This window comes from Neovison vison, chromosome 12, assembly GCF_020171115.1.
Source record: "Neovison vison isolate M4711 chromosome 12, ASM_NN_V1, whole genome shotgun sequence".
Lineage (NCBI taxonomy): Eukaryota > Metazoa > Chordata > Mammalia > Carnivora > Mustelidae > Neogale > Neogale vison.
In genome coordinates, this window is record NC_058102.1 from 48,778,100 (window position 1) to 48,802,080 (window position 23,981).

At 41.1% G+C, this 23,981-nt stretch overlaps 1 protein-coding gene and 2 long non-coding RNA genes across 8 annotated transcripts in view; 2 read left to right on the forward strand and 1 right to left on the reverse strand.

Moving 5' to 3' along the window:
* Positions 1–21,976, reverse strand: part of LOC122891942 — a 114,691-nt gene extending 92,715 nt beyond the window's left edge. The window contains exons 1-3 of one of the 2 annotated variants that reach the window (XR_006381339.1): positions 21,878–21,976; positions 16,664–16,716; positions 4,905–5,086 (exon numbers count right to left, since the gene is read on the reverse strand). This is a non-coding gene — a long non-coding RNA (uncharacterized LOC122891942). The remainder of the gene's footprint in view (positions 1–4,904; positions 5,087–16,663; positions 16,717–21,877) is intronic. The other variant, XR_006381340.1, reaches the window with a different exon arrangement.
* Positions 7,963–21,022, forward strand: LOC122891940. 3 transcript variants are annotated; one of them, XR_006381336.1, is made up of 4 exons: positions 7,963–8,171; positions 16,010–16,196; positions 16,314–16,525; positions 20,565–21,022. It is a non-coding gene; the product is annotated as an uncharacterized LOC122891940 (long non-coding RNA). The 3 variants fall into 3 exon arrangements; XR_006381338.1 differs by lacking the exon at positions 7,963–8,171 and adding an exon at positions 9,119–9,197; XR_006381337.1 differs by lacking the exon at positions 7,963–8,171 and adding an exon at positions 15,122–15,259.
* A 274-nt stretch (positions 21,977–22,250) lies between the features above and the next one.
* Positions 22,251–23,981, forward strand: part of MDM1 (Mdm1 nuclear protein) — a 33,632-nt gene continuing 31,901 nt past the window's right edge. For all 3 annotated transcript variants that reach the window (XM_044226978.1, XM_044226979.1, XM_044226980.1), the window contains exons 1-2: positions 22,251–22,383; positions 23,395–23,509. In XM_044226978.1, coding sequence (XP_044082913.1) covers positions 22,366–22,383; positions 23,395–23,509 — 133 coding nt within the window. In that variant the 5' untranslated portion in view covers positions 22,251–22,365. The remainder of the gene's footprint in view (positions 22,384–23,394; positions 23,510–23,981) is intronic.

Consider the following 23,981-nt stretch of genomic DNA (forward strand, 5'->3'; position numbering starts at 1 on the left):
CAAGGCAATTCTCATATTCATAATCACATTTAACCTTCACAATATCCCTATGACTCCCTATGAAGTATTGATGACATCTTGTGGAAGAAGAAAATGAAGGTCTGAGAAGTTAAATAGCTTGCCTGAGATCACACAAGTAGTAAGAGGGCACACAGGAAGAAAACTTTGGTCTCTGAATCTACAGTCCCTCAGCTACTTACTGAGGTCCTAATAAGTACTGAGGGTAGACATAGTTTTTCTGAGCTTTCTTCTCTTGGTCCTCATGATGTTAATGGAGAGAACCATCTGGAAGGAGTTAAGTGTCAAGAGACTTTAGAGCCAAGGTAAGAAATGTGGAATAGGATATGAGAAAATGGAAGGAGACCCACCTAGGGAAACACTCCTGGGTTTTCAAGCCCCACCAATAATAATTGTTAAGTGCTCTCTATATATCTGTATACATCTATATATTCAATTTCATTCTCACAACTCTGTGAAGTACATACTATTATCTTATTTTAAAGTTAGGAAAGTGGTTAGTCCAAGCTCACCCTGCTAGGAGGTGGCAGAAGCACAATTAGAACCCAGAGTGTCCAACTCCAAAGCCTACTCCACTGCTATACAAACTTCCTTTTCATGTTAATTAGTTCTACTAAGAATTTTAGAGTGATATGGTTACATGTATCACCCTGGTTTTAAAAGTGTGTTGAAAGGGGTTATGGTTCAGATAAATGAAGGGGGAGAGAAAGGGGAAACAGAAGACTAAGTGAAACAAAGCCCAGAAAAAAATATAAAAAGCCTGAAATAATGCCAGTTGCAATAAGGGGAAGATAGACTAGCAATCTTTGATGCAAAAAGTTTGGAAAGCAATGATGAGCTGTTGAAATGGTTGAAATTTCTGCTTTTTCTTGTTTTGTAAGCAAAGAAGAAACATATGAATAGTTGTTAGAAATGTTTTTTCTTCCATACAATGCTAGTACATTTTCCAAAAATAATTAGCTCAAAATACATTACTTATCATGAAACCAATGAAACAGTCTTTCACGTAGAATATCTCTCAAGTTTATATTGTGTGGTGAAAGATTAGTAGTAATACTGCTTTTCAGAATTGTGTCTATTTGAAGCACTCTGGTTTGGGTTTCTTAATGTCTGAAATAAAATGGGTAATACTCTTTATGTCATAGGTGTTGTAAAAATTAGTGAATAAATACTAAGAGCTTGAGGAGTGATTTAAAAGGAATATGTTAATATATGCTATTATTGGTGATTACATCTTCATTCCTATTCTGAAGTCATAATGCTCTGATGGTGACACTGTCAGTCATAGCCATGGAAACCAATGATATATGCCATATTTTTCTCTGTGGCCTCTCTCCATCCTTCAGGCAGTTGTAGAGGCTGCCACAAAAATAGGATTAACTCTCTCCTCTTACTATCTTCAAGTTCCTTACTGGTTTGCCAATATCTTCTGTACTAAACTTTCCCTGATTGCATCCCTATACCTCTACCTCCACCTTTCTTCTCTTCTATAATCCTCCACTCATTCTCACGGGTGTGAATCTGGGCAGCTCATTTTTTGATTCCTTTGTTCTCTTATACCTTGTTCTTCCTTCCCTCCTTTTAGGTGGGGATAATCTTTGTTGATTCCACAAGTTGTTCCTTACTGTTATTAATGTCTGCATGGAAAGGAGAAGCCAAACCCAACTTAGAGCTATCAGGTTTGTTACTGTTGCCAATTACTGAAGTTTCAATGTCTCTGTGTCTTTTGCTTCAGCTATTAAGAAGTCACCATAAGTAGATAGCTCTAACTGTAATCCTTTAAGGGAATCTTTAAGAGGAATGAAATCAAATAACAGCAGTTACCCATACATGGGGTATCAGATGGATATCAGACAACAAGGCTGACTCTATAAGATAACATTTTTAAAGCAAGTTCAGTTAGATTTTTAAAAATTTGATATTCTTTGTTCTTTTGAATGAGGTTTGGCACATGAAGACAAGCTATCCTTATTACAACACTTAATCTATAGCAATGAAGCATATGTATTCCCTAGTGAGTATTTTAAATAAGTTTTTCCATGTTACCAAGTAGCTTTTAGTCACCAGACTAATAGGATGAGACCTGACCCTACAGCAGCAAAAAACAGTATCTCACTTTGAAGAGAACATTCAGAACCGATGCCCTTGCAACTTTCTGCCAGTAGTCATTTTTTTAGTGATAACATGTCCCCATTTTTCCTCCCCTCCTTTTGAGTCAAGATAAAAAACAGAAAAAGAAAGTAAGCTGATTTAATAGTTTTCCCATCTTCTAAATACCACCCTTTATTTTTTTAATTTAATTTTATTATGTTAGGAAACCTAACCAAAGAGATAAAGGACCTATACTCTAGAATCTATAGAACTCTTACAAAGGAAATTGAAGAAGACTCAAAAAGATGGAAAAACATTCATGGATCAGGAGAATAAACATTGTCAAAATGTCTATGCTGCCCAGAGCAATCCATATTTTCAACGCCACCCCAATCAAAATACCAATGGTATGTTTTCAAAGTGCTGGAACAAAGAGTCCTAATATTTGAATGGAACCAGAAAATACCCTGAATGGCCATAGAAATGTTGAAAAAGGAAAACAAAGCTAGGGGCATCACGTTGCCTGATTTCAAGTTATATTACACAGCTGTGTTCACCAAGACAGCATGGTACTGATACAAATAACCCCCTTTAAACCATTCTCTTTTCCCGCAGGAGGCTTAGCTTCTAAGTTCTGACACCTTGCTCTGAGAAGCTCTGAGTAGTAGAAGCACTACAGAAGTGTAGGAGTGGCTGGCTGTGCCTCGCTGGCCAGGAGGAAGAGCTGGAAGCCTGGCTGTGAAGTAGGTGCCTTGAGGACTGTAGCTCTGCCTTTAAAACCTCTGTACCTAGTCTGGTTCTAACTCCAGTGAAGGTGGGCCTGGCTATCTCACAAAGTTCTCAGTGGCCTCGGGTTCAGAGGGTCAGTGGGGACCGTCAGGCAGGACCTGAGATACCACTCTTCACTTGGCTTGCAATTCTGGGGCTGGAAGTGAGAGGCTTGAGTTGACTTTTGTCTCCAGCCTACCTCCCTATGTTCCTACACACCTCCTCTCTCCCCCAACTAACAGATCGTCTCACTGCCGGTTCTCATCCCAAATGCCAAGCTGAAGGCAGAACAAGTTGCTGCTTTGCTCTGCCCTACCCGAGCATTTGCAAGGGGTAGATGGCCACATGCCAAGTGGGTTGAAACCTCATTTTAGCTCTTGTCCTTTTGCAGGCACAAGGGAACTAGAATGGATTGAATTTAAAGTGAAACTAAGCCAGAGCACAGTAAGCCATTTGCTTGGTGGCCTCTACAGGAATCTGCCCTTTTAGGGCAAGGGACAGGGGAGGGACACTGGCCCTTGCTCCTTCAGCATTTCTTACACTTCCTTTCCATTTTCCTCACTGGAATGAACCCTGTAACAATCTGTGCCGGGCACTGTAATTAAGGTGGGATACAGTATTCTATTACAAGGTTTTTTAAGTTCCATCCATTCCTTCATTGCATATGGACAATAACACTATTATTGTGTCATTACTATTGCCTTTTTACAGATGATGAAAGGGAAATTTCATAATCATTTCTTAGCTCTGCTGCTGAGCTCAGGGCTTGTCACCTATTGAAGCCTCAATATTGTTTGTTATTAAACTAGAATTTGACCAGTTCAAAGCAGTTAGTCTCCTCATGATAAGAACCCTAGACCAAGATCAAGGCAAGTACTTTCCTTAAAAGTATGGAGAGACTGACTCCTCAGTAGTCTCCAGGAGTTCTTTGGGGGCTACTTTTCTGTGTTTGATACCAAACAGGGTGGTAGAGGAGGAAAAAGTTTTACTTAACTTTCTCAGAGTCCGTGGCTGAGTCTGAGAGTTAAACTAACAAAGACAAATTAACAGGAAAGCAGCACACAGATGTACTGAATATAGATGGGTCTTATGTGATGCGGAAGCCTTCATAAGGAAAGGAAGTCCTAAGAAACAGATCTATGTATCTTTCTGCTGGGTTTGAGGAAGAGTGGGCAGTTGTGGAGAAACATGATGGGTTCAAGAGTCTGAGGTGAGTGTACTAAACTGGGGGAAACTAGCAAGGCCTGCTCGTTAAGATTTGTCTGGGCATCACTTTTCTTTGGAGACAAGGATGCTCCTTTCCTCTGGGTAGAGGGAGGACACTCTCGCATAAGGATTTTATGACCTGTTTCAGGGCAAAAGAGTGACTGACCTTCCTTGCTGCTGCCCTTTTCTCGAACTCCTCCAGGTTAAAATATTCAATACGCCAAGCTGCCATATTTTGGGGTAGTATGTTGTGAACCCCATCAGGGTCAGTCTTCCTTCTCCTTGCTGTTGCTTGATTAGAAAGGAGCTGCAAAACTCTCTCCCAATTACTTTGCAATGCTCAGATTAAAAAAAAAAAAAGATTTTAGCTATTTGACAGAGATAACCATTGGGAGAGAGTGAACACAAGCAGGGGGAGTAGGAGAGGGAGAAGCAGGCCTCCTGCCGACCAGGGAGCCTGACGTGAGGCCAGATCCCAGGAACCCGGGGTTAATGACCCTAGCCAAAGGTAGACCCCTAAAGACTGAGCCACCCAGGTGTCCTGTAATTCTCAGATTTGTCAGATTCTATCTCAGCACACCCCAACAGGTTGATAGGTGTTAGCTTTGTAAAAAAGGCTGTGTGGTCCTTTTGGACCATGTTGGCTTAAATCAGGGAAGATGGTTTCTTTACTGTGGGCCTTCCTTCCACTTTTAATATGCTAAACATGCATCGGGGATGTCCTAAAGGACTACATAAATATTTCATCAATTCTAAGCAGTACTTTACTCCCAATTTTATCACTCTGAACCTGCGATAGTTCTTGGACAGCGGAATCTTACACGGGCTGTTGGCAGGCAGCCGTTGAGACCTGTTCAGCTGAGGTCACTGCTGGGCATGTGTGAACTTGGTCGCAGCTGTTCCTGCTGTCATCACATTAATTGAGTTAGGTACCTTCTTAGGATGTATGTGATGTTTAATTGCTCTTCAGAATGTCTTCAAAAGATCACACCCTGATCTGGCTCTGAAATGAAATGTTACTGTATAAGCCAAAAGGTATGGAAACAGAGCAGTGGGGTATAGGTATGATGTTACAGTGGCAAAACTTCAGCACCGAGAGCTTAACAATTCCATATTTTCTTGCAAAGCAACAACCAAGTGCTTGATAGAACTTAAGAAAGGAAGATATCCCATAATTGAAGGTGTATTTTGTTACTGAGGTGGGTACTAAAGGATTACCTAGCATGTGCCAAGAAAGCAATAAACCAAAATCAGAACTGCCAAATCCCCAGGAGAGCTTTGTGTCCTGCTTTTTCCTTTCTTAGTGGTACCTAACTGATAGCTTTATAGATCTCAAATATATTAGTGTGAAGTATTTCCAATCTTATTTGACTATAGACCCTCGTTTTTCTAGGAACACCTCTTAGAACTAGTGTTCTGTGGAATATAGTCAAGACAATATGCAGCAGTTATGATTAGCTAGTCACTATTAAATATTTCATCTATATTAACCAAATGACTTCTCATCACCATCTCATGATGGAGGTACTATTTATTATCTCTAGGCCACTATTAGCTTCATAGTAGAGTGAGGATTCAAACCTAGGAGGCTGCAAGCATGCATTCTTGACCACTAGGGCACCAAGTCTGGGAAACTCCAGTCTAGCTACAGACAAGGAGGTGGACATGGTGCTACAAATCTAGCCCATGGTTAAAAAATGAGTATGACAATCCCCACTGACTCTTAAAATGTTTAGCAGGAATCTTTAAGGAAAAAATTTCCTGTTTTTTGTTTATATTATGAATGCATTATTACTTTTTGTATAAGCCTAAATGATTTGCACTCCTTCCAGGTTATGAAGATTAGGAAAAAAAGTCACTTTCAGCGGAAGACAGATACACTACAAGTGTAATCTAAATAAAATACCAGAATCCAGTGGAACAAGTAACAGCCCCAATGTAGGCCATATCTGAATGCTCTGAAAGGATCCACTACTTTACAGGTTGCTGCTCCAGTGAAAGGAAAGCTGGTGCTTTTCCCAACAAAGTTGTGTGTGTGTGTGTGTGTGTGTGTGTGTGTGTGTGTAAGGGGGAGGGGATTTATAAAAATTAGACCACTTTGTGCCACTTTCTCATCTTTTGACCAGCTACTATTTGTGAGATAAGTTTCAGTGAACCAGATGGACTTGCTGATGGATGTAACAATCTCTTATTTGCTCAGCCCCTGGGGAAGAGGCAGGTGACAGAATGATTTCAGCAATAAAATGAACCTGAGCACAAAAGGTGGTGTTATTGCTTGGAGCTGCAGTGCTGTTCAGGTCCCATCAGCTCAAATTTCCCAGACAGGTGATTGTGAGGACGATTCTGCCTGTTCCATCTCCTTAAGAGGATTTCAACTCTGTAATAGGCTTTTTCCACGTGTGGGTTGCTTCCTGAGATTAGTTAGGTCTTCCTGAGATATGTCTGGCCTTATAAAAGCTGCAAGTGAATACAACAGCTAGTATCTTATGTTAATTTAAGGAAATTATACTCTTCAGGAGATAAAATGCTGTTCAATTGCTATTTATCTGTGCCAGCTGGGTAAGAAAGGGAGATGATTCATAGCCCAGTCCAGTGGGACCAGTGAAAGGCTTGATTACACCTTGGTTCCAGGCTGTCTTGTGGGGCAAGTGCCTTGGCATATGTGGGTTCCAGGAAGACTGTAATAAGTACTCGTAGTTTGGGATTTAACTTGGGTACCAGCTCTTATGTCAGAACACACAGGTGTTGGATCAGTTGTAGACAGGATCTTTTCTGTTCATTACCCAAGGGGGATAAAAGATATGGATTCCACTTTAATATGTGAATTGTAACTCCAAAGAAATCAGATGGAGACAGCTATCTTATGGCAGCTGGCTAAATGGCAGCTATCTAAATACAAACAAAGGAGACAATACAATTCCCAGGGCTAAGAGAAAGTTAACAAAGGGAAAGTTCTAGTGCATTAAAATAAGTCATCCTTATACAATAGCCACTCCATGCATATATTATGGTACAAACCAATCGGTAATAAAATTTTGACAGGGTTCATTACGCTAAGTGTATAAATCAAGCTTCTGGGCTTAAGCAGCAGAGGCATTCTTTGTTGTGGAAGGCTGCAAACTAGAAGGTACTTGATAAGAAAGTGCTAGAAAGAGTCCAGCTGTTAGCTATTATGTTTCTTTCGAACCTACTATTTAAGACATGTATAGTTACAAAGAGAGTATATGAGGAGATTAAAAACCATGGTTACGTTAACGTACACCTATCTCAGGGGAACTGCACTCCCTTTTCTTTCATTGTATGCTTCTTGCGGCTTCTTTGCTTCATCTGGCAGGCTGCCTCTGGAATCTGTACTGCCTTAAGTCACTTTCAACAGTGTTGGAGGATAGAAGTCATTAAGACAGAATAGATGCTAGGGGCAAGACAGCTAATAAGCCACTTGAATGCCAGTCAAGAATATGTGTGGCAGGTGAAACATAAATATTTTGCTGGAGGTAGAATGACATATAAATAACTACTGTTTCAGAGGGATGTTAATTATCTTTAATAAAATTAAATCTGAAGTCTTCCATCCATATGGAAATAATATGAGCTTAAAAAAAAATTTGAACATGAGGTGGTATAGACTATTGTATTACAAGGTTTCTTAATTCCCATTTCATTTTTCCAACCACTACTGTAAGCAAAGGTAACTATTTCAAGACTTTTAAGCCAGGTTTGCAAAACTGTGTGTGGCAACCCGGGAAGATCCTCTTAAGGGCCAGCCCCTCTCATTGGGCAGAGTTTCCCGAGATAACAAGTCACACTTCTCCCTCCTTCTCTAACAAAAAGCCAAGAGGTACAAATTCCTGCTTACGCAACAGGAAAATGACTGATTAGTCCAACTCTTCACCTCAGCACATTAGTATTGTGCTGTAGTCAAGCTACAGTCTTTCCTTCACCCATGGGAGGTGCTGAGTGCTCGTAGGACAGTCCAGCTTTTGGGGATTCACTTTCCGTGTTAGAGTGCAGCCTGCTGGGGCCAGCCCTGGAGGAATGGCTCCAGCTTCCTCACGCTCTCTTCTAAAGAGCCAACAACTAGAGTTCAGGTAGGTGCTGACAAGCTGCTATTTATGGGGAATACTTGACCAATTTTCAAACAGTCACAAGTTAGTTCATATAGCACTTCCTTATTTGTGCATATCCAAAAGGGTTCCTTGTGACAGGTAAAGAAGAGAAGCACATGACTTTCAGAGTATACCATGTAATATGTGTCTCCTTCTAGGGCAGAGCCGTAGCCAATTTACATGGATGCTTATTTCATGCAGTACTAATGGTTGTAGTTGGGTGGCCTTATTTATACATGGGAAGGGAGGGAGTGGGGGTGGGACTGGATGTTTAGAATCAGAGAATCAGAGATGTTTAGAATCATTTAGAATCAGAGAAAGAGATAATAAATTGTATCTTTAAAAAAAAATGTGATCCCTATTTATTCTCTGCCCTTCACTACCCAGAAATGCAGTTACTTTGTATCACTGAAGTGAGGATAAGTCTTAAGATTTCTTTTCTTTGGGTCTTCAACAGAGTTTTTACAATATAGTCTTCCTAAATTATATTTTGCATTCTCTCACATATTTGCACGTGTGAAGATTACTCTGGGTCAGTAATCAATCATGGTCAACTTACTTAACCTCTCTGTGCCTCAGTTTCCTCAGCTGTAAAATAGAGATAATAGTTCTACTTTATAGAATTATTGTGAAGATTAAACAAATTAGTATATGTACAAAGCTCCTGAGATGAGTACTTGGTATATAGCACAGTGTATATAATTATTATTATCATTATTTTTATATTTTCATCAAGACTTTCTGGGTCTTTACCACTTACTTTCCTAGGCATGGGGTAGGGAAGGGGTAAAGCAGGAACACTGAGGTTTAGAAAACATTATAACCTTTTAGGATCTTATAATCTAATATGCAAAAAAAATGACATATTTGGCACTTCATGGAACAATATGTAATGATATGTAAATAGAATCAAATGCTGATTTCAGGTACTGGAGTAATGGAATGAAATGAAATTTCATGTCATACACCTCAGGGAGAAGGCTGAAATGGAGCTGGGCTGGAGAGCAGGTAGGACTGAGATAGCTGAAGAAAAGTGGCTGGGAGAGGGGCGGGTGGGATTCCAGGTGAGAACAATGTGCATGAAAGCAGAGAGGCCAGAAAGAGCGTGAGATGGTCTTGGGGCAGTAGAGAGACAGATCTGGCAAGGCAGGTGAGTGGAAGAAAATAAGACTCCGTAGAATGGAGCTGTATTATGGAAGTTCTAGAAAGTTCTATCCACTTAGACGATTCTTCACCCGATAGGAATGCAAACAGCAGAACTCAAAGTTTTCTGAGTGAAGGAGAGACCACATGAGAACTTAGATAATATTTCCATGGTTTGTGTTTGGAAGCTGAGTCCGCAGAGACCAATGAGGAGCTTGTTGCTCTGGTTGTGTTAGTGTGAGAAGATGGGGACTAAACAGGGGCATAGACGAGGGAGAAGGAAAAAAGAAAATGATTGAAGAAAAAGTTAGTAGGAAAGTTAGCAAGATCTATTTGTCAACTGACTGAATTTTTAAAAATGAAGTAAATCAAAGATTATTACAAATGTTAAATCTGTGGGTCTGAAAACCAGTGATAGTACAGAAAAACTTGAGAACTGATAGGGAGAGAAGCAAAGGAAAAATTTGGGGTTGCATACATTAAATTTGCAGTCATAGTGTGATCTCCAAAAATAATAGCTAACATTTATTATTTACTATGTGCCAGGGACTATGTGTTTCACCTATAAAACTCATGTAATTCTCCTGGAAACTGAGGTAGGTACCATTATTCCCATTTCATAAAGGATGAGAAGCTAAATATAACCCCATGTTTATATAGTTAAACCTAAGCCATCTGATTCCAGCCCTTATGCCTGATCACCACTTTGCTTGGATACTCTTAGGAAGTCCAACTCTGATAAGAAGTGAAGACTGAAATTAGCAGGTGGGAGTTATCCACACAGGAGTGTTCATTGCAGTTATAGGAATGATAAGGGAGAAAGCATGCAGATAGGAGAGCAGATGGCCAAAAATGAATCCTGGCAGAGGCCCCTGTGAGAAGTCAACCACAGGGAATGGTGCAGAACTCCAGCAAAGGTGCACAGATCAGAGAATAGGCTGTAAGCTTGGACTTAAAAGGATTGGGTTAAGGATAGGAGTGGAGAGGGAAATCAGGGTTAAGAAGAGAAAGCTTCATCAGAGACCTGATGGGGAAGCAACTGAGTTTTGTCAGGTAAATGAGGAAGAAAGTGAGGATGGTCAAATGAAGGTTTGTATTTCTTTGCTTCCTTTTCCAAAATAAGAGAGACCTATTTTTCAGGAAGCTAGGGGAAAGAAGGAGAATGTGATGTGGAAAATGCAATTTGGAATACATTTGGGGAAGGAAAGATCCTATAGGCATCATAAAAGGGGAGAATCAATAGCTTTTATTTTAGCTGTGAGGAGAGGACTATTGGATTGTCAGGTCTCAGGGTTGGAAATGAGCTTTAAACTCTGGTCACTAGTCTGGATCTTGAGATAGATGTGTTGTATTGAGGAGGACAAAGTTGAATATGCATTTTTCCCTTAAATTAATTTATTTATGAAAGAGATACATGTGACATCTCCACTTGTATGTCTTGTAGGCATCTCAAAATTATTAAGTCTGAAATAGCCCCTCATTTCTCACCCTTGTGTCTGGTCCTCATATCCCACCTTGCATCTAACAGTTTCCCCTTCCATCCTTCTAACTGTTGTGGCTAAAAGCCTTGGCTTCATCCTTAACTTCTCTGTTTCTCTCATATATGACATCTAATTCATCAGCAAGTCTTGTGTAACCTGTCTTCGAGATTTGTCAATAATCTGATAATTTCTCACTATCTCTGCGAATACTACCCTAATCTAAGCCACTCATAACGTTTCCCTGGACTAGTGCGGTGCCCCTGCTCCCAGCCTCACCTCCTTTCAGTCTACCTTCTCTTAGATGCCAGGGTAGTTCTTTAACAATAGCAACTGTATCATGACACTTTGATGTCCAGAATCCTGCAATGGGTTTTCATCTGTCTCAGAATAAAATCCAAAGTCCTTGCTGTGGTCTATAAGGTCGTCATCTACTATTTCTCCCCAAGCTTCCATTGCTCCAGCTAAGTGGCTGGGAGAGGGGCGGGTGGGATTCCAGGTGAGAATAATGTGAGGTAATATCACAGGGCACTGACAGTAACAGCAGTAACTGTCCTTCCCTGAAGTGGGACACGGACAAGTGCCCATTCTTGGCATTCTTGAACAAGCCAAGGATGATTTTGTATCGTGGCCTTTGCATATGTTTTTCCCTATGCTTTGATTCATTCATTTATCAAGTGTTTCTGGAGTGCCTACTAGAAGCCAGGCACTATTCTAGACAGTTGGCACACATTAGTAAACATGGTGGATAAAGATCCAGTATGTCTGCGACTCTTGTTCCCTCTGTTCAACTGTCATATGATCAGAGAGGCCTTCCCTGACCACCTGGCCTAAAACAGCAATCATTTCCCACCATCTCATTATTTCATATTCCTTTATCCTGGTTAATTTTCCTTAATGACTCCTATCACCATCTGACAAATGTCATTATTTCTTTGTCAACTACCCATCTCTCTCAGGAGGAGGCAAACTCCTTGGCAGGGACTTACATCCTTGGCATCTTGGTCTTTGTTATAGTTTTAGAATAGGGCCTAGCACAAAAATGGTATTTTCAGATATTTGCTGAATAATTAATGCATATAATTGGTGAGAGGTTTATTTTAGAAACTCTTCTTTTCAATTCTGGGAAGATTTATTTTCTTTTTTTTTTTAAGATTTTATTTATTTATTTGACAGACAGATCACAAGTAGGCAGAGAGGCAGGCAGAGAGAGAGAGAGAGAGGGGAGGAAGCAGGCTCCCTGCTGAGCAGAGAGCTTGATGTGGGGCTTGATCCCAGCACCCTGAGATCATGACCTGAGCCAAAGGCAGAGGCTTTAACCCACTGAGCCACCCAAGCACCCTGTCTGGGAAGATTTCTTGAAAAATAATTTTAAAATTTCTTTATCCACAGCACCCCCCCCTTCTTTTTCCCTTTTTACAAATTCCTATTATAATGTCAGATTTTGGGCCTCCTCAATGACTTTTATTGTATTTTATTTCTTTTTATGGATTTTTAAGAGATTTTTATTTCTTTATTTGACAGACAGAAATCACAAGTAGGCAGAGAGGCAGGCACAGAGAGAGGGAGAGGAAGGTTCCCTGCCGAGCAGATAGCCCAAGATGCGGGGCTCAATTCCAGGACCCTGGGATCATGACCTGAGCCAAAGGCAGAGGCTTTAACCTACTGAGTCACTCAGGAACCCCTTTTTATGGGTTTTTAAAATCTAACTTGCAGGAGGTGGCTTCAACTTTATTTTCTAACGTCTATATGACATTTTAAGATGCTGCTATAATATTGGTAGTTGCTAGGAGTTCTTGCATTTTTTCCCATTACTCTATTATGTTGGAATAGTCATTTTACTTACAAACTGGACTAAATAGGGTCATGCAGAAATCAACTTCATTCTTTCCCATCCAGACCCCTTCCTGGATGCGATGTTGGTACCCAAACCTTTTCAGTTACTCATAGATAGGGAAAAAAAAATTTTTTTTCCTTGCTTACTTTTAGTCACAAGAACAGCCTCCAGTTGGTAGTTTTTAAAGTTCTCATGTAGTCTAAAACTCAGATCCAGTTCTTTTTTCCTTTCCTTCTGCCCCTCCACCCCTGCCACCCCACAACTGTGCCCAGTTGGAGAGAGACACATACTTGACATCTCTGCTTGCTTGTTTTGCCTTGTCCATCTACTTTTCCCTACTTCATAGGTGCTACTTCTGACCTTTCCAGGGCCAGATGCTCCTCTCCAGCTCCTCTGTGCTCCTGTCCAGCTCCAATTCCCACCCTTTGCCTGTGAAACTCATAAAGAGAGTGTCCTGCTGGCTCCTGCATCTGGCTCCAGTCTGCCTGGCCCCGACACAGGCAGATCTCCGGAAGCACAAGGTTGTGGGTGGCCTGATAGGGGAGCAAAGTGGACCATGCCATGGTAAGGTAGAGGAGACAGGCTAGGGAAGGGAAAGGGCACCATGAGATCCAGGTCTAGTGTTTTGTGCCTGGGAGTTCTGAACCAGAACCAAGGGCACCAGGGCTGACAGATACCATCCTTCCCTCTTGAAGATTTTGGGACTCACACTCTTCAATGTTGAGGCTGGGTCCCCATGGGAACAGAGGTATTTTTGCCTATGGCTTCAAATGCACGTTTTTTTTTTTGTTGTTGTTAATTTTTGTTACTTAGTAGGGACATGCTTACAGTGATGCACTTGTCCGTGTCCCACTTCAGGGAAGGACAGTTGCTGCTGTTACTGTCAGTGCCCTGTGATATTACCTCCACTGCAGGGAACCACCTTCCCCAAGGCTGGTGTCTGCCTAAGGCCCAGCACAGGATAAGGCTGACAGGCCCTTTCAGTTCCGGACTCTGCATGGGGTTAGCTGAAGTTGTTTTCAGGCCTGCCTTGAAGCCTGACTTTTTCTACCCAGTCCTGCTCCATTGCCCGCCCTCCCACAGGTTTTGGTCCTACGGGACCTCACTAATAAACATTCAGCACATTCAACTTAAGCTCGGGGTCTGTTTCCCACAGAGCCCAGCCTACAACAGACCTTGTTCTCCATATCACCAATTTTTGTCAACATCTCTATTTTGCAGTTATCTCCCTTACCATTCTCTTCGACCTTGCCAATTTATACCGGTTTTATTCATCTACTGTCATTTTATAGCATTTTTAGAGGGAAGGGAGATACATGCATATGTATAGCCCACAATTGTATTGGTCAGAGTTAAATTGCAGAGAACATAATTTATTCAGCTGTTTATTTATTTTTTTTTATTAAATTTTTTTTTAAAGATTTTATTTTATTTATTTGAGAGAGAGAGACAGTGAGAGAGAGAATGAGCGAGGAGAAGGTCAGAGAGCGAAGCAGACTCCCCATGGAGCTGGGAGCCTGATGTGGGACTCGATCCCGGGACTCCAGGATCATGCCCTGAGCCGGAGGCAGTCGTTTAACCAACTGCGCCACCCAGGCGTCCCTATTCAGCTGTTTAAAGCAGAGAGGGTATTTTTAGGTATTCAGTGTTGAGACAGATTTATTGTAATAATAGCCCCACATTTTCTTTCCTCCTTTACAATTTGTCTTTGTAACTCCTCCCCTCAAGGGATTGAGTCTGTTTCCCTACCTCCTAAATCTGGGCTCGCCTTTTGGCTTGCTTTGGCCAATGGAATGTGGAAAAGTGATGGTGTGCTGTTTCTAAACCTAAACTTCAAAAGACCTTGCACACTTTGCTCTCCCTCTTGGTAGCTTCCTCTCCCATGAGAATAATCCAGGCTGGCCTGTTGGAAGGTGAGGGAGCAGTGAGAGTTGTCCTAGCTGAGGTCATCTGAGACCAGTTGACCACAAGTACTTGAGCAAGCTCAGTGAGGTCAGCCAAACTCAGGCTATTAGCACTGGCTGGCTGACCCACAAACTCATGAGCAGTAAAATAAATGGTCACTGTTTTAAGCTTCTGCCATTTGGAGGGTGTTTGTTATACAGCATTATTGTAGCAATAGATGACTGACACAGAGTGGTTTACAAAATCCTTGGGAAGGCAGAAGAAGTAAATTCTAGGGCCACGTCATAGCATAGACTCACTAATGCCAGGAGTTGTTGTACCAGGAGATTCTTGGCTAAGTTAATAAAGCACTGCTGTAAACCCTGGCTCTGGAACTCCGTCACTGCTGTGGTGATCAGGGAGGGACTGCTGGAGCTGGTCTCTCAGAACCATGCTCCTCTTGCTCCTGTATGACTTAACGCCATCAAAACACGGGCCCGTGCCTTGCTTTTCTCTCATTTAATTTAGTTTATGTAAGTGCTTCTCATCAGCAAAGTGTAAGTTGTACCTGACCTTCAGCTGTGAAGGGGCCTAGTGTCAAAGGGACTTTCAGCTTTCTAATTTCTGTAACACAGGAGAAGGAGGCTGGAGTGGATTTGCAGTGTCAGCCTTGGTATCTACCACAGCTATGATGGTCTTAAACAAGCAGGATTCCTAAACCCTGTTCTGTAAGTTGTGCTCAGTGATACTGAAATAATTTCTTTAAATTCACATATGCAGTATTTTACAATCGGGTAAATCACTCTCTGTAGGGTCAAACATTATTAATTCCATTACTGGAAGTTGAGAGACTGATGAATGAACATAGTACTAAGATTTTATGAACTCATTGTTCCACCCAAACCCACATGAATGAGTTTTAAAGGGAACCAACAATTATAAGTCACTAAGGAGAGGAAAACTGATTGATGTTTTGAAAAATTCTTAGTTCTGTATTGATATTTGATAAAGCATTACTAATATAACTGTGATTTCAGAAGGAATAATAAAAGCCATTTGGTATTGACCTGAAGTTCTTAAGGTGCCATACACTATGTGATAAAAGAATATTTAATATTTTTTTTTGGTGTAGAGATTTAGAAGGTTCTTAGGAAGATCTAACCTTAAGACAAGATGTCTGGTTTTAAGTGGTCAGAGAATTAATGCTTCCCAGTCTACCGAGTTAGCAATTCCAGAAAAGCCTGTGTCCCTGTAGATACTTTCATAGGGATGGTGATTTAAGACAATAATCACTGAAGAAAAGGAAAGGCAATTTTTAGATAACAGAATCATCAACAGTGAAGGCATTAAAATGAAAAGAATTTTGTGCCTTCATATTTTGCTCCCTGTGTCTTGTTCAGCAGCGGTACAACATGTTGTTATGGTATGTGAGGCCTACAGTGGCTTATGCCTTACTAAGAATTGCTTTCTTTATTCAGTCATGTCCTTGTAAGGCTAGGAGTCCCTGGAGATCACCAAAAAAAAAAAAAAAAAAAAAGACTTGTTGTCAGGAGAACCTGCAGTCCCTCCAAAGGTGCCCCATTGATGCAAAAGCCAGATACTTCTTTGTCAACAAAGGCATCCCATGGTGAAAAGTCTGGAGGATAAACTGCCCTTGGCTCATTGGTGAGTCTTAATCACACACCCTGTTTATTTGATTTTTACTGACACTAATGTGAAGTATCAGCAATTTTGCTTCTGAGACAGAATCCATTGATTTAATTTTGTCATTTTTCTTTTCAGTTGTGCAATCAGAAATTCATTCATGTGAGGAAAAAGCAGATAAAACTGATGGAAAAACGCCAAAGAAAGCGGCTGTCAGACTGATTGCTTTTTGGCAGAGGCTGAGATCAAGATTTACCAAGGAAAGCCCACGTAAATATGATCCAAGAGGAAGTGACAGAGCTCAAGAGCATTACTAAGCCTCGAAACTGGAATTTCAGTTACCTTGCAAGGTATTTGAGAAAAAAATTACATATACGCAAACACAAGGAGGATACTGTGTTGCTAGAAAGGTGGTTACTAAAACAGCTTTTACTCTGATTTTTGAAGCAACAAGAGAAAAAAAGACAACAGAGAGCAAGTTAACTTACCTTTTTGGGACCCAGTGTGGAGCAAATGTTAGTTCTGGCCTGGATTCAGTTACCTAGGGCAGAACAAAAGGGAAAGTGAAAGGTTCTCTAGATCAGGTGTTTCCCAGGATGGAACTTAAAAGCAGTTGTCTTTATCCTGTCTGCTCTTTAGTCCCCAGTCTTGGACCAAACTTCCTGGCACTGGATTAATTTTTTGATATGTTTGCCTGTTTCGTGTGAGTTTGAGGAGTTCATTATAGATCCTGGATATCAACCTTTTGTCTGTACTGTCATTTGCAAATATCTTCTCCCATTCCATGGGTTGCCTCTTTGTTTTTTTGACTGTTTCCTTTTGACTGTTTCCTTTGCTATGCAGAAGCTTTTGATTTTGATGAAGTCCCAAAAGTTTATTTTCGCTTTTGTTTCCTTTGCCTTTGGAGACATATCTTGAAAGAAGTTGCTGTGGCTGATACCGAAGAGATTACTGCCTATGTTCTCCTCTAGAATTCTGATGGATTCCTGTCTCATGTTGAGGTCTTTTATCCATTTTGAGTTTATCTTTGTGTACGGTGTAAGAGAATGGTCGAGTTTCATTCTTCTACATATAGCTGTCCAGTTTCCCCAGCACCATTTATTGAAGAGACTGTCTTTTTTCCACTGTATATTTTTTCCTGTTTTGTTGAAGATTAATTGGCCATAGAGTTGAGGGTCCATATCTGGGCTCTCTACTCTGTTCCACTGGTCTATGTGTCTGTTTTTATGCCAGTACCATGCTATGTTGGTGATCACAGCTTTGTAATAAAGATTGAAATCAGGTACCGTGATGCCCCCAGCTTTATTTTTGTTTTTCAACATTTCTTTAGCGATTCGGGGTCTCTTCTGATTCCATACAAATTTTAGGATTATTTGCTCCAGCTCTTTGAAGAATACCGGTAGAATTTTGATTGGAATGGCATTAAAAGTATATATTGCTCTAGGCAGTATAGACATTTTAACAATGTTTATTCTTCCGATCCAAGAGCATGGAATGGTCTTCCATCTATTTGTGTCTTCTTCAATTTCTTTCATGAGTGTTCTGTAGTTCCTCGAGTATAGATCCTTTACATCTTTGGTTAGGTTTATTCCCAGGTATCTTATGGTTCTTGGTGCTATAGTAAATGGAATCAATTCTCTAATTTCCCTTTCTGTATTTTCATTGTTAGTGTATAAGAAAGCCACTGATTTCTGCACATTGACTTTGTATCCTGCCATGTTGCTGAATTGCTGTATGAGTTCTAGTAGTTTGGGGGTGGAGTCTTTTGGGTTTTCCATATAAAGAATCATGTCATCTGTGAAGAGAGAGAGTTTGACTTCTTCATTGCCAATTTGGATACCTTTTATTTCTCTTTGTTGTCTGATTGCTGTTGCTAGGATTTCTAATACTATGTTGAACAAGAGTGGTAAAAGTGTGGGCATCCTTAAAAGTTGTTTTTAAAGGATTTTGATGTTTTTGTTTCTAAAAGAAGCAACAGACTTATTGCAATATATGTAAATCAAAGTGGATCTAGAAAGGGTCAGTGGAGTTATTTTACGTAAAGAAAATAGCCACAGTAACTGCCAGTACCTTAGAATTTCCGTGTATTTATAAGTTGAATGAAATGTTCTTTGTCTTCATAGCTGCTGCTAATAGAGTTAGACACATGAGTGAGGGAACAAGTGCCTGTGAATGATGCTATTATACAACATCATTTTTTCTTTCTTTCCTTTGCCTTTCTTTTATCCCAACTGATAGTATGCTATATACATGTCTGTAACTTGCTTTTTTTTTTTTTAAACTAATTCCATGTTAGCTCATTAAACAAAATGCTTCCTTCTTTTAAAGGGTTGGGTAGGTGAAAGTTAACAAGTTATAGACTCTCACTTCCAATCTTACCTTCTGGGCTCTGCAGAGCCCTTGGGCCCTGCTAATGAACTCCCTGTTAGGTCTGCTAAGACAGACATTAGAGACTGGAATGCTCGCTTTTGTTCACTGTTTGCTCTCAGCAGCACCTTAATGATGACCTTTTGCTCCATGGTAGCAGATGGTGGCAGTCACCAACTTCTCCTTTTCTTTCTTTTCTTTTCTTTTTTCTTCTTTCTCTTCTCTTCCTTTCTCTTTTTTTTTTAATTTTTCTTTTCTTTCTCCTTCCTTCCTTCTTTCCTTCCTGTCATTCCCAGAGGCAACCTCACTTTGTTCCCTAAGAGACACCAGTACCAGCTGGGCAGTAACCCTTTTCAGAGGTCTGGTCAACTCCCTGAGGCTTCTAGGGAAAAATTCTTGTGTTCCAGTAACATCAACATTTTCCTCTGCTCTTCTAACCTGAGGGATATGAGCTGATTTCTGGAATTACTATTCTCTGTTTCTCCTTTTACCTTTTCTAAGTTCTTCAATAACTCATAAACCAACAGTTTATATTAAGCTTTCTTTCTTGAAATGCCTCTAGTAGTTTCTGTTTTCCCATCCAGACCCTGATGGATATAATATTTGACACCTGAAGCGGGTCTGACCCAGCTGGATCTGCTGGGTTGGGAGTCCCAAGGAGCAGAGCAGCCTACACTGCCACCTGAACCTGCTGCATAGCGTGTTCTTGCTCTGGGCCCTGGAAGAACTATAATATATTTAACTAGGATGGATATTTAAGTTGTTTCCAATTTTTGTTACTCAAAACAATGCAGTAAACAACCTTAAATATTTTTCACATATGGGGAAGTATATTTGTAAAATAAATTTATAAAAGTAGAATTGCTGGGTCAAAAGGATTGCCAAATTGTCTTTTGTAGAGATGGTACCAATTTAATCTCTCACAGGTAATAAATCTCTATATGCATGAGAAATAGAGAAATCAACAAAGGGAAGAGGGAGCCAGGTATGACACCCTTGTTCTAGTAAGAGGGTCTTGGTCTGTGGAAGAGAGAAGCTTGTCTAGAATAGAATGTCATAGACTGACACAGAATGAAACATCACTTGAGGATTACTTTCTGGCTCTATGGAATTCCCTTTGGAGAGAAGGAAGGCTAAAATACAGATGGAAAAGCCCTCTAAGACACTTTGATACTCACTTAATAGAGGGTAACACAAAAATGGGAGAGAGGTGCCTTGTCATAGATCACCAGGAGGGCTGGGCTATTTGAGGAGGCTTCATGCCTCCCAGTGGAGACTCAGTACTCAGCAAATGTGGCTGTGGTGGCCAGCAGCTCGATGACCCATACAGTTGTGTGGCTACTGGAATGCGAGGCAGTGTTGCCCAGCATACCATATGTGCTAGCTGTAAGCACGTGTGAGATACCTCCTAAGGACTCCCCCAAACCCTTGGGTGGAACATTGTAGGTACTGGGTCTGTTTCCTGCAGTAGCGGAGAGTGTAAAAGCTGGCAAAGCACAAGCTACAAACTCTCATTTACTAATGCACATTTTTTCCCATTTTTTTCCATTTGCACATCTTTGCCTCATTAACTTGAGTGGGCTTTCCTTTAAAAATAACAAAATAAACTACTCTTCTTCTTTGAATCCTTATAACCCATCTCAGCAAACCCAGGTTGTGACTCAAGTCATTTTTGCCATCTGCTGTTCTTGTCATTTATTCCCTGCTCAGCAGAGCTCTACTGCAGTTACCATGGCCCTTGTTTAGCAGACAGGCTACATTCTACATGCTTGCTTTTACTGATTTCACCTCCGCATTATGTGGTAACAAAATTGTGTATACAGCCAGAGCTGTGTTTTTCCTACTCTGTAAGATCTGGGCTGTTTTTCCTGCAGAGGACCTCCGTTTTATGTTCCACCATGTCTTGTTTGAGCCATACTTAATTTACACGACAGAGATGCTGTCATCACCAATTAACATTTATCAAGGGCCCCCTGGATGCATGGCCACATAGAGGCTAATTTAATATTCTTTTTGTTTCAGATATCAGGTGCCTCCTTCAAATGAATTTTTAAGTATCTCTGTGATGATGAGGAAGAACCGAGACATCAATTAGGATTCAGGAAGACAAGTCTTTGCAGAAAATGCTTAGAGCATCAAGGATTGCTATTAATATTTGGAAGTTTAAAAGAGAGTATATTTTCCTCAGTCAACAAATGACAAAAGTAAAGGCATGGTTTTCATTGTTTCTGGAAGAAGCCTGGCAGCATTCCATTCAGACATCTGCCCTTTGATTGTTCTATTTTCCTCTTTACTTATTTCAGTCCTTCTAATCTTCAAGGCTGAGTCTGAATATTTCTTCCTGAGGCTTCTTCTAGTCATCTCTGCCCTTAAGGACAACTCCCTCCTCCAACTCCTATAGCCCTTACCTGTCATTTGAAAATTTAGTACCTATGTATTATACTATGATTGAATAAATAAATGTTCATCTTCTGCAAGTATATTAGACAACTGTCTGGACAATTTATTTCTTTTCCATGATCTGTCAGTGGTAGAATCTGGAGGAATATTTATTGATGATGGCAGCAATCTATTATAATCAGATGGAATTTTATTTTTTTAAAATGAGTAAGAGGGACAATGCTGAAGCTTTGGAAGTTGAGACTCACAAGCATCATTCATGTTTCTAACGTAAGAGCTCTATGTGTTTTTTTGTTTTTTTTTTTTTTTTTTTTTTTTTTGGTGGGGCAGGGTAGTAGGAGGCAAGACCATCACTGGAAGTGAGCAGTTTCTCTTTCAAGAGTCACTAACATTTTTTTGGTCTGCCTAAGCAATATTTATTTTTTGCCGACTCCCCTTTTTTTTTCCCAAGGGAATTACTATTCATTTTGTACCCACTAAATAACAAATGCTGTAGTAGGGTTGTTGCACAAACTCTAGGGTAAGTATTATTATGCCACTGTTTTTTCCACATTATTTAAAAATATGACATAATACAAGACATTGCATAATAAAACATATATGCTAAGTTTAACAAAAGTTATAAAGAAATATTCAAATCATCAATAACCAGGTCAAAATAACTGAATATTACCAGTACTCCAAGAGAAGCCCATGTACTTCTTTCCAACTACATCCACTTCTACTTCCCAGAATCTTCCCAGAAAATTACAGGGTGACTCTTGTAATGTCAATTTTACTGCTTTTTGTTATTTGCCGACCTCTTTTGATGTGACAGGAAGTAGTGTAACATGGCTGTCAGTTGGAGGAACGGGTATTCTGAATAGACCTGAATATTTTCATATCAGAAAAAGAAACATTTCGGTTTCGTCACAGATTTGGAATTAAGAACACACCTTCATGTTTTATGACGTCACGAACCCGGCCCAGCGAGCCTGCGACACACGAATCCCACCAGTCGGTAGACCCACTGGCACACGGCACCCGCAAGGCCAGGAGCCGCAAAGCTCTCTCTAGGACGAAGCTCCCGCGGGGCCCCACCCACCCCGGGTCCGGGAACCTCATTGGCCAGTCTTCCGCCCGCCATTTCTGTTAGTCCCCGGGATTTGTCACGGGAGGCGGGCGTCTTCTTTTCGGGCACTGATTGGTCGAATCTTAACGACGGCAAGAAGTTCTCCGAGCCTCTATTGGTTCTTAGGCCGCAGAATGGGCGGGGAAAGGCAGAGCGACAGGGCTCAAGGAGGAAAGCGCAGACTGCGCCGGCGCGTAGTCGGGGACGCCAGGCCTGGGATTTTGCTAGGGAACCTACTGTTGTCGCCCCGCCCCCACGGAGCTTTTTGTCCCGTTAACTGTCGGAGTGGCGGGGGCTCCAGCACCGGGCGACATGCCGGTGCGCTTCAAGGTGAGGCCGTGGTCTCCGGATCTGAAGGCTGCTGGGGGAGTCGTGGCGGGGCGGGTGCGGGGCGCGGGGGCCTCGCTGGCTTTCTGCGCGGCGCTCCTGGGCCCCGCAGAGCCTGCCAGCTCCCGAGCCTGCCAGTCACGATCCTGGAGGAGATTGTCTCCTCCACCTAGCTCCCTCTCCGCTCGCACACACTTCCAAGTTGCAGTGTGGAAGCGATAGTTGGTGTTGAGAGAGACTGATTTTGGAGGACACGGGAGTAGATGGAAGGAGGGCACTTTGTAATGAGATCTAAGGTGGCTTCAGATTGGGACCTGTGGCCCCCTTTCACAGCTTATGCTTTTAACCCCTGTCCCCTACCTACCCTTTAAAACTTTAAATTGCCTATGTCATTTAAAGGAGTGAGAAGTGGGACCTTGACAATGTAAGGATAGGTTGTAAGAAATACACATTGTTCATAGTTGTGCATAAGTTTCAGGTAGGTGGTAGCTGTCAGACACCCATCAGTGTGACACCTGGCCACAGCATTTCACAAACCCTGTTTTATTCTTTTATCTTAAGGGCTTGTATCCAGAATGGGAGGGAGATTTGTCTTTCTTTGGTAGACTTTTCAAAATTTTGGAAGGTACAAGGCATTATACATGATATTCTGTACACACTGAGAACTTAATTAGTTAGGTTAATTATAATGACGAAGATTTGGATTGTCACCTGTTATCAGACAAGAGCCCAGGCTTTGGAATCAGACACCCAGCAAACAGGTGACCACTCAGAAGCTTAGATTCCTGCTGGTATCTGCCTCAGATGGTTGTGAGGATTAAAGGATAGAATATGTGTGAACTACTTAACATGGGGCTAGATAAGCAGTAGCTGCTATCAAGGAGTTCTTGTGTGTTTATCAACTTCTTTCAACTTTTAACTCTCTGTCGTGGTTCAGAAATTATTTTTACTCATGTCTTCTTTAAAACAACATCCATTAATTGCATTGTACTCAAATTGTCTTTTGTATTACAGGGTCTGAGTGAGTACCAGAGAAACTTTCTGTGGAAAAAGTCCTATTTGTCAGAGTCCTATAATCCGTCAGTGGGGAGAAGGTACCCATGGGCTGGACTTAGATCAGATCAATTAGGTAAGTCGAACAAACTAATAGTCATTACAGCTTAAATAAACCTTGGGGTTAAGTTTGCAAAATGTTTAAAAATTGTGAAGCATCGTTCAGCCTTTTGTTTAGCAAATATTTATTGAGGGCTTCCTATAGACCTGGACTAATCCCAACTTCTAGGGAGATAGCCTTAAACCAGACAAAGACTCTAACTCTAGGGAAAAACAGCAAAAAAGTAACTCAATAAGTAAACAAGGGGATTTCAGGTTGTTCTAGGCTGGCATATACGTAACTGGTGGGAGGGCTGGATTGATGGCAAGGAAAGGCCTTTTTGAGGAGGTAATATTTGAGCTGATACATGAAAGCTGAGAGCAGACAAACCTGGGAGGTGTACTCCTAAGGTCTTCAGGAAGGGAAACTTAGATTAAGTAGCTTGCCCAGAGTTCATAGTAAGTGGCAAAACCATGATCTGAAATCCAGACCTGGCCTGGATTTGAAA